This window comes from Pygocentrus nattereri, chromosome 5 (assembly GCF_015220715.1).
Source record: "Pygocentrus nattereri isolate fPygNat1 chromosome 5, fPygNat1.pri, whole genome shotgun sequence".
Classification (NCBI taxonomy): Eukaryota; Metazoa; Chordata; class Actinopteri; order Characiformes; family Serrasalmidae; genus Pygocentrus; species Pygocentrus nattereri.
The window spans coordinates 1,784,379-1,794,378 of NC_051215.1; the positions used below are offsets into that span (position 1 = coordinate 1,784,379).

At 44.1% G+C, this 10,000-nt stretch overlaps 1 protein-coding gene across 2 annotated transcripts in view; it reads left to right on the forward strand.

Moving 5' to 3' along the window:
* The window catches only part of prkcha (protein kinase C, eta, a), an 81,864-nt gene that overhangs the window by 35,842 nt on the left and 36,022 nt on the right, over positions 1-10,000 (forward strand). For both annotated transcript variants that reach the window (XM_037538868.1, XM_037538867.1), the window contains exons 7-10: positions 5,533-5,662; positions 7,011-7,144; positions 8,173-8,313; positions 8,913-9,086. In XM_037538868.1, the coding sequence (XP_037394765.1) occupies positions 5,533-5,662; positions 7,011-7,144; positions 8,173-8,313; positions 8,913-9,086 (579 nt within the window). The remainder of the gene's footprint in view (positions 1-5,532; positions 5,663-7,010; positions 7,145-8,172; positions 8,314-8,912; positions 9,087-10,000) is intronic.

Genomic DNA, 10,000 nt, shown 5'->3' on the forward strand with positions numbered 1-10,000 from the left:
CAGCTTTAGGGTTAACTCTCAGCTTTAGGGTTAACTCTCAGCTTTAGGGTTAACTCACAGCTTTAGGGTTAACTCTCAGCTTTAGGGTTAACTCTCAGCTTTAGGGTTAACTCTCAGCTTTAGGGTTAACTCTCAGCTTTAGGGTTAACTCACAGCTTTAGGGTTAACTCTCAGCTTTAGGGTTAACTCCCAGCTTTAGGGTTAACTCTCAGCTTTAGGGTTAACTCACAGCTTTAGGGTTAACTCTCAGCTTTAGGGTTAACTCCCAGCTTTAGGGTTAACTCACAGCTTCAGGGTTAACTCACAGCTTTAGGGTTAACTCACAGCTTCAGGGTTAACTCCCAGCTTTAGGGTTAACTCCCAGCTTTAGGGTTAACTCACAGCTTTAGGGTTAACTCACAGCTTCAGGGTTAACTCCCAGCTTTAGGGTTAACTCCCAGCTTTAGGGTTAACTCCCAGCTTTAGGGTTAACTCCCAGCTTTAGGGTTAACTCTCAGCTTTAGGGTTAACTCTCAGCTTTAGGGTTAACTCACAGCTTTAGGGTTAACTCTCAGCTTTAGGGTTAACTCTCAGCTTTAGGGTTAACTCTCAGCTTTAGGGTTAACTCTCAGCTTTAGGGTTAACTCACAGCTTTAGGGTTAACTCTCAGCTTTAGGGTTAACTCTCAGCTTTAGGGTTAACTCACAGCTTTAGGGTTAACTCTCAGCTTTAGGGTTAACTCTCAGCTTTAGGGTTAACTCTCAGCTTTAGGGTTAACTCCCAGCTTTAAGGTTAACTCCCAGCTTTAGGGTTAACTCCCAGCTTTAGGGTTAACTCTCAGCTTTAGGGTTAACTCCCAGCTTTAGGGTTAACTCCCAGCTTTAGGGTTAACTCCCAGCTTTAGGGTTAACTCTCAGCTTTAGGGTTAACTCCCAGCTTTAGGGTTAACTCCCAGCTTTAGGGTTAACTCTCAGCTTTAGGGTTAACTCTCAGCTTTAGGGTTAACTCCCAGCTTTAGGGTTAACTCCCAGCTTTAGGGTTAACTCCCAGCTTTAGGGTTAACTCTCAGCTTTAGGGTTAACTCGCAGCTTTAGGGTTAACTCTCAGCTTTAGGGTTAACTGTCAGCTTTAGGGTTAACTCTCAGCTTTAGGGTTAACTCCCAGCTTTAGGGTTAACTCACAGCTTTAGGGTTAACTCCCAGCTTTAGGGTTAACTCTCAGCTTTAGGGTTAACTCTCAGCTTTAGGGTTAACTCTCAGCTTTAGGGTTAACTCACAGCTTTAGGGTTAACTCTCAGCTTTAGGGTTAACTCTCAGCTTTAAGGTTAACTCTCAGCTTTAGGGTTAACTCCCAGCTTTAAGGTTAACTCACAGCTTTAGGGTTAACTCACAGCTTTAGGGTTAACTCTCAGCTTTAGGGTTAACTCTCAGCTTTAGGGTTAACTCCCAGCTTTAAGGTTAACTCACAGCTTTAGGGTTAACTCACAGCTTTAGGGTTAACTCTCAGCTTTAGGGTTAACTCTCAGCTTTAGGGTTAACTCCCAGCTTTAGGGTTAACTCTCAGCTTTAGGGTTAACTCTCAGCTTTAGGGTTAACTCTCAGCTTTAGGGTTAACTCACAGCTTTAGGGTTAACTCTCAGCTTTAGGGTTAACTCTCAGCTTTAAGGTTAACTCTCAGCTTTAGGGTTAACTCCCAGCTTTAAGGTTAACTCACAGCTTTAGGGTTAACTCACAGCTTTAGGGTTAACTCTCAGCTTTAGGGTTAACTCTCAGCTTTAGGGTTAACTCCCAGCTTTAAGGTTAACTCACAGCTTTAGGGTTAACTCACAGCTTTAGGGTTAACTCTCAGCTTTAGGGTTAACTCTCAGCTTTAGGGTTAACTCTCAGCTTTAAGGTTAACTCTCAGCTTTAGGGTTAACTCCCAGCTTTAGGGTTAACTCACAGCTTTAGGGTTAACTCACAGCTTTAGGGTTAACTCTCAGCTTTAGGGTTAACTCTCAGCTTTAAGGTTAACTCTCAGCTTTAGGGTTAACTCCCAGCTTTAAGGTTAACTCCCAGCTTTAGGGTTAACTCTCAGCTTTAGGGTTAACTCTCAGCTTTAGGGTTAACTCTCAGCTTTAGGGTTAACTCCCAGCTTTAGGGTTAACTCCCAGCTTTAGGGTTAACTCTCAGCTTTAGGGTTAACTCTCAGCTTTAAGGTTAACTCTCAGCTTTAGGGTTAACTCCCAGCTTTAAGGTTAACTCCCAGCTTTAGGGTTAACTCTCAGCTTTAGGGTTAACTCTCAGCTTTAGGGTTAACTCCCAGCTTTAGGGTTAACTCACAGCTTTAGGGTTAACTCCCAGCTTTAGGGTTAACTCCCAGCTTTAGGGTTAACTCCCAGCTTTAAGGTTAACTCCCAGCTTTAGGGTTAACTCTCAGCTTTAGGGTTAACTCTCAGCTTTAGGGTTAACTCTCAGCTTTGGGGTTAACTCCCAGCTTTAGGGTTAACTCTCAGCTTTAGGGTTAACTCTCAGCTTTAGGGTTAACTCCCAGCTTTAGGGTTAACTCTCAGCTTTAGGGTTAACTCTCAGCTTTAGGGTTAACTCTCAGCTTTAAGGTTAACTCTCAGCTTTAGGGTTAATTCCCAGCTTTAAGGTTAACTCCCAGCTTTAGGGTTAACTCTCAGCTTTAGGGTTAACTCTCAGCTTTAGGGTTAACTCTCAGCTTTAGGGTTAACTCCCAGCTTTAGGGTTAACTCTCAGCTTTAAGGTTAACTCTCAGCTTTAGGGTTAACTCCCAGCTTTAAGGTTAACTCCCAGCTTTAGGGTTAACTCTCAGCTTTAGGGTTAACTCTCAGCTTTAGGGTTAACTCTCAGCTTTAGGGTTAACTCCCAGCTTTAGGGTTAACTCTCAGCTTTAGGGTTAACTCTCAGCTTTAGGGTTAACTCCCAGCTTTAGGGTTAACTCCCAGCTTTAGGGTTAACTCTCAGCTTTAGGGTTAACTCCCAGCTTTAGGGTTAACTCCCAGCTTTAGGGTTAACTCTCAGCTTTAGGGTTAACTCCCAGCTTTAGGGTTAACTCCCAGCTTTAGGGTTAACTCTCAGCTTTAGGGTTAACTCTCAGCTTTAAGGTTAACTCTCAGCTTTAGGGTTAACTCCCAGCTTTAAGGTTAACTCCCAGCTTTAGGGTTAACTCTCAGCTTTAGGGTTAACTCTCAGCTTTAGGGTTAACTCTCAGCTTTAGGGTTAACTCCCAGCTTTAGGGTTAACTCTCAGCTTTAGGGTTAACTCTCAGCTTTAGGGTTAACTCCCAGCTTTAGGGTTAACTCCCAGCTTTAGGGTTAACTCTCAGCTTTAGGGTTAACTCCCAGCTTTAGGGTTAACTCCCAGCTTTAGGGTTAACTCTCAGCTTTAGGGTTAACTCTCAGCTTTAAGGTTAACTCTCAGCTTTAGGGTTAACTCCCAGCTTTAAGGTTAACTCCCAGCTTTAGGGTTAACTCTCAGCTTTAGGGTTAACTCTCAGCTTTAGGGTTAACTCTCAGCTTTAGGGTTAACTCCCAGCTTTAGGGTTAACTCCCAGCTTTAGGGTTAACTCTCAGCTTTAGGGTTAACTCCCAGCTTTAGGGTTAACTCCCAGCTTTAGGGTTAACTCTCAGCTTTAGGGTTAACTCTCAGCTTTAGGGTTAACTCCCAGCTTTAGGGTTAACTCTCAGCTTTAGGGTTAACTCTCAGCTTTAGGGTTAACTCGCAGCTTTAGGGTTAACTCTCAGCTTTAGGGTTAACTCTCAGCTTTAGGGTTAACTCTCAGCTTTAGGGTTAACTCCCAGCTTTAGGGTTAACTCTCAGCTTTAGGGTTAACTCGCAGCTTTAGGGTTAACTCCCAGCTTTAGGGTTAACTCTCAGCTTTAGGGTTAACTCTCAGCTTTAGGGTTAACTCCCAGCTTTAGGGTTAACTCTCAGCTTTAGGGTTAACTCTCAGCTTTAGGGTTAACTCCCAGCTTTAGGGTTAACTCTCAGCTTTAGGGTTAACCAATCCGAGGGCCTGAGAGTGTTTATATTTTAATACGCCCAAAATCGTCAACTGCAAAATATAGCCCCTTGTAGTAAAGCCTAAAATATTACATATGAATACTTGATCTATTTAGGCTACATTAGATACAGTTAACCGTTAAATCTCTTGTAGTTTTCCCAGGATGACCAGGTTCTGAGCTGCTCAGCGTTTGTAGTGTTTATGTTGGTTGAAGTGCAGTTGAAACGCAGCCAGTGTGTTTGATGATATGACGTAGAATTGGGTAGAAAACTGCTGTCCCGCAGATTTTTGTTCAGGGGAGTGTCAGCACAGATTACATTGCAGTGCATGCTGGGGATTGGAGTACAACTCATGGTGAAATGGGCTAATATTGATAGGAGTGAGGTCTGGGCCTGATCTGGCCCTTGGGCCTCGTGTTTGGGCCATTAAAGAGCCCATATCATGGAAAAGCACACGCTCCTTGCTTTAACATGGGTGAAGTATGAATATACAAAGTGTGTGAGAGATCCAGAGGGTTTGGTGTGAAGTGATTCAGACGTCTTTACAGTGGTGGTGATGGGAACCAGGCGTCGCCATGACTACAACACAGATATAGACTCTTTATTTACCATCCAGAACCACCAGAGAACCTACACGAGTCTTCTGAGCTTATATGGAATGTTGATGATGGAAAACAGTGGAAAATCTGGAATACTGAGTTTTCTTTGGGGACTATTTTGCCGCACAGCGCCCTGCATGTCTCCCTCCACCATGAATGGAGTTGAAGTTCTCTAAACTCTCATAAAACAGCGTCTCAGTCATCAGGCAGTGAATTCAGAACCAGTTCATGTAGGAACTTTCTGTAGGAGCTTTTAGAGGGACGTCTGGTTCCCATCACCACCACTGTGAGGAGCTTTTAGAGGGACGTCTGGTTCCCATCACCACCACCAGTTCGCAGCAGTTCACACTGAAATTATAAGGAGAGCTGTTTTTTGAATGAGGCACAACACAGGGCCAATCACAACAGATCTCATTTACATAACCAGCTTTAAAGGCTCAGTAAGAGAAACAGCCTGTTTTTTCTAAGTGATAGAGGCTGGAGAGTAATGAGATGTAAGAATGAATTATGACTGTTTTTGGTTAATGAAACAATACGAAACAACACATAAGTGAACCTCAAGCAAAGAATTGAGTACAATAAAAATGTAAAGTATGGACCTTTTAATAAACACAGCGGTCCATAACTTTGGAGAATGGTCAGTAAAATGAATTGTGATATTTCTGAAGCCCACTTCCACAAGAAAAAGGCGAGAGAAATGTAGGATATGAGGCCAGTGAGAATGTGCACTACTCCCTCTGCAGTCACTGCAGTCACAGCTTGCAGTGAGTATATACTGGTTTTAGTGTTGTAGTTTAAAGGTTCTGTGTTTGAGCTCTGTCTCCCTCTGCTGGTCAGACTGAGAACTGCACGCTAATTCTGAGCTGGTTTAAATATGAATGTCTTTTTTGTTTCGTTGATTTTAATCTTTTACAACATTAATATGTTTTTCCTTACTCTCTTTTCAGACAACCAATCAGGGCTTCAGTATAAATGTTCCCCACAAGTTCAACGTCCACAACTACAAGGTTCCTACTTTCTGTGACCACTGTGGCTCCTTACTGTGGGGGATTGTGAAACAGGGGCTGCACTGCAAGAGTGAGTACACCGCACACAAAGACGTGTAACAGAGGTCTGACTGGGTGTGAAACTGAAGCCCAAGCTGGACCTGTACCTGCGACTTTGAGACCCGACTGACCCGGCCTGCTGCGTTTTAAAACCCAGACCGAGACGATTGGTCACAGAGCTTCACTGAAAATGTGATGATAGGATAAGCTGGTGTTTCACTCGTGTGTGATACACTAGCAGTGTTTATTATCAGTATATTTATGTGGAATTGCTGATTGTGCCTGTAAGAGAACAGCATCCACCCTCCTCTGCTCAGCCATTAGCTGTTCCTCACGCTCCTGCTGCTACTGTAGAAATGCTTCAGACCAACTTCACAGGCAAGAGATCTGCTGTGATCCACGTATTTTAAAAAAATGTAGTTACCAAAAAACCCCTTGCATTGTCAGAAACCTCTCCGTCCACGCGAGAACGTAAAGAACGACTCCATATATATACTTTGTTACCCTGTTCTTCAGTGCTCAGCACCCCCATGGACCCTCACAAAGCAGGTGCTACTTGGTGGCATGTTAGCATGTGTTGTGCTGGTACGAGTGGATCAGACAGGACGCTGTTGGCTGGATATTTCTGGTTGGTGGACTGTTCTCAGTCCAGCAGCGACACTGAGGTGTTTAAAAACTCCAGCAGCACTGCTGTGTCTGATCCACTCAGACCAGCACAACACACACTAACACACCACCACCACATCAGTGTTACTGCAGTGCTGAGAATGACCCACCACCCAAATAGTACCTGCTCTGTGAGGGTCCAGGGGGTCCTGCCCACTGAAGAACAGGGTAACAGAGTATCAGAGAAACAGATGGACTACAGTCTGTAACTGTAGAACTACAAAGACCAGCTATACGGTCAGTGGAGCTGATAAAGTGGACAGTGAGCGCAGAAACGAGGAGGCGGTCATGATGTTATGCCTGCTATACACTCATTAGCTATTTGATTAGCTATTTGTGTTACCAAGCAACTGAACAGTACCTAATAAAGAGGCTGATGAGTGTATATAATAATCAGTTGTAATTGCATGTAATTTATCTTCTGTATGGACAGATTTTAATATGCACTTCTGATTGTTTTCAGTTCATTTTGATGCTAAAATGTGACAAACCAGCAAAAATGTAAAGGATTCTCTTTTGAAGACGACGTTCAAACGTTTCTCTACTCACACACACAAATGTGGACTGAGGGTTTAGAATTTCCAGTTTCTTTAACTTTTCGTCAGAAATACTTCGTCTGATATAACGGACCGGTTTAAGTCAGTGTGTCTGTGTGGTTCTGTCAGTGGAACGTTTGTGTGTTCTGAGCGTTCTGTGTTTGTTTTTCTCTGCAGTTTGTAAGATGAATGTTCATATACGCTGTAAGGGGAATGTAGCGCCCAACTGCGGAGTCAACAACGTGGAACTGGCCAATAAGCTGGCAGAAATGGGCCTGCAGCCCGGAGGGATGTCCAAACGCAACTCGCTGGTACGCGCCGTCGCATACACCGCCTTCAGAAGTTTAGGGACACAAAGCATTTTTAACACAAGAGACTGTTTTATTTGCCCCCCGCCCCCCAAACAACCCACCCCCCACCCGACAAAAAGTTTGGGGACCTCTGAGCTAAAGGAAACCAATAGAGCTCACATGTATAAATATCTATACCAATATTAGTGACAGTGAATGCACTTAATAATCCAATAACTGCAGAAAATCTGATTTACCTTGTGCCCCTATAGCTGAAAATATGAACATACATCATCTAGAAGATGAAGAATATTTAAATCCTTTCTTCCGTCAAGTGTGAGTGTTTTGCTGCGTTTCGTGGCGACGCTGCTGCTTATTTCCGGTGCCGCCGTCTGTTTTCGCACATGCTCAGACTGAGAAATCATAAAGAAATCAGAGTGAGAGCTCACAGCGCTGAGAAATCTGATTACTGAGCTCTAATCCAGCCTCTTCATCTGATTTCTACACCTTACTCTGATCTAGGAAATCAGAGTGAGCTGTTTACGCGACTATTTGAATAATTGGGAATGAAGGCCACACCCACTTTATCACCTTGTTGTGATGTCCTCAATTAAACCTTCCAGGTATTTGAAGCACCTTTGGACCGAAAGAGTTTCAATATGAGCTTTTAACAATAGTTTATAGTCGCCGGTTCGATCCCGAGGGCCGACAGTCCATGACTGAGGTGTCCTTGAGCAAGACACCTAACCCCCAACTGCTCCCCGGGCGCCGTGGATAGGGCTGCCCACCGCTCTGGGCAAGTGTGCTCACTGCCCCCTAGTGTGTGTGTTCACTAGTGTGTATGTGGTGTTTCACTTCACGGATGGGTTAAATGCGGAGGTGGAATTTCCCCGTTTGTGGGATTGAAAAGTGTCACTATCACCATCACAAAGCATCAGCACAAAGCTGCTTTATGACGAATTAAACCTTATTTTCCTTACGTTATTGTTGATCATGCTCTGTATTATTTTGATTTTCTGCTGGTTTTTATTGTTTTTGTGCGTGTGAAGTCTCCAGCTGCTCTGGAAGCGCACTCGCGCAGCGTGAGCGTGAAGAGAGGATCTGAAGCTGCAGACAAGGAGCGGGGCCGGATTCTGGGAATGGACGACTTCACCTTCCTGCAGGTCCTCGGCAAAGGCAGCTTCGGGAAGGTGCGTGCATATGAGAGATGTTCTGAAATCAGTCGGCGTTCAAAACCGACGTTTTCCTGCCTTTTTTAGTTTTGTAGCAGAACTGCTTTTAGAGGAAGGTTCAAGAAAATTGTTGTGCGAAAGTTTTCACACCCCCAACAAGTATGGACAAGTACTGTAGAAACACCCTAGAAACCACCTGGAATATCATAGCCTCCCAACGTACCGGCAACCATGAGAGATACCACAGCAGCCACCTAGCACGATCCACTTCAGTACCATAGCAACCGCACAGCAGCATCCTGGCAACCACCAGAGATACCATAGTGTCCACCCTAGCAACAACTTAGCAACCACCTGGGAGAACATGGTAACTGCCAGGCCACACCCTGTGGCAAATGCTGGATAACACCGTAGCAACCGCTGTGGATTCCTTAGCAACCGCTTAGCAGTGCTACCTAAACTACCATAGCAACGCTCTAGCAGGGTTGCCCAGGGTTTTGTTCAGAAATGAAAATTTCCAGTTGTTTTTATTACATTTGTTACTATGATTATTAGACTTTTGTCACATTCTTTGAACGTGTGTGTGTGTGTGTGTGTGTGTGTGTGTGATTATACAGGTGATGCTGGCTCGTCTGAACAGCTCTGAAAAAGTTTTTGCTGTGAAAGTGCTGAAAAAGGACATCATTCTGCAGGACGATGATGTGGAGTGCACAATGACGGAAAAACGAGTGCTGTCCCTCGCTTGCTCTCATCCGTACCTCACACAGCTCTACTGCTGCTTCCAGACCCCGGTAACACACACACACGCACACACACACACACACACACACACACAGTTATGCCTTACCTTGTAAACATACTACAGACAGGGCTGTAAATATCTGCCCTGCAATTCCGTTCAAGTCACCTGTGAGTTACTATAAAATGATTTGCTGCGTCACGTCGGCTTACGGTTCACTGCGATTAGTTCGTTGTTCAATCTGGTTCATTTTGAATTTGTTGAGTAGGTTTGGAATTATTTAAAAAAAAAATACAGTCAGATACACACAAATCAGATCAAGGCCTTTTCACAGCCGTATTGCAGAACGTGCGTTTGTCTGTCTGCTCTTTAAATATTACGGGTGTTGAAGTGCAGCTGATGTGCCTGTAGGGGGCGATGAAGATCCTTTTAGAGTAAATTTAACTCTGATCTTCATCCACAGAACCAAAGAAGCTCTGTTTAATGACATCTACAGCATCAAGCAGTGCCTCGCTCTGTGTGTGTGTGTTTGTGTGTACGTGTGTGTGTGTGTGTGTGTGTGTGCTTTGTTTCATGCGTTCTGATGTCGTTTAGTCAGTAGAAAGGTCATCAGAGGTCAAGGTTGATCTATGCTGCTCTGGTCTAATTTCACGTGTGACATGTCGGCTGTTCTGTTCTGGTCTAAAACCAGAGTTTAACACATTATTTATTGTTTTGGTTATTGTGGCGCAGCATTTTAATCCCACACACAACAGTTTGACAGAATTCTCCATTTTATTTCCGTTCATCTTTGTTCTCTCACAACACCCAGCATGCATTATCCAAAAAGCTTCATACAAGCTTTGGGAATAACTGTGGTGACAACTAATCCTGACAACTAGCTACCAGCGCTGGACGAAGTACACAGACCATGTACCTGAGTTAAAGTCGAGACCCCCAAGGTAAAATATTCCTCCAGTAAAAGTA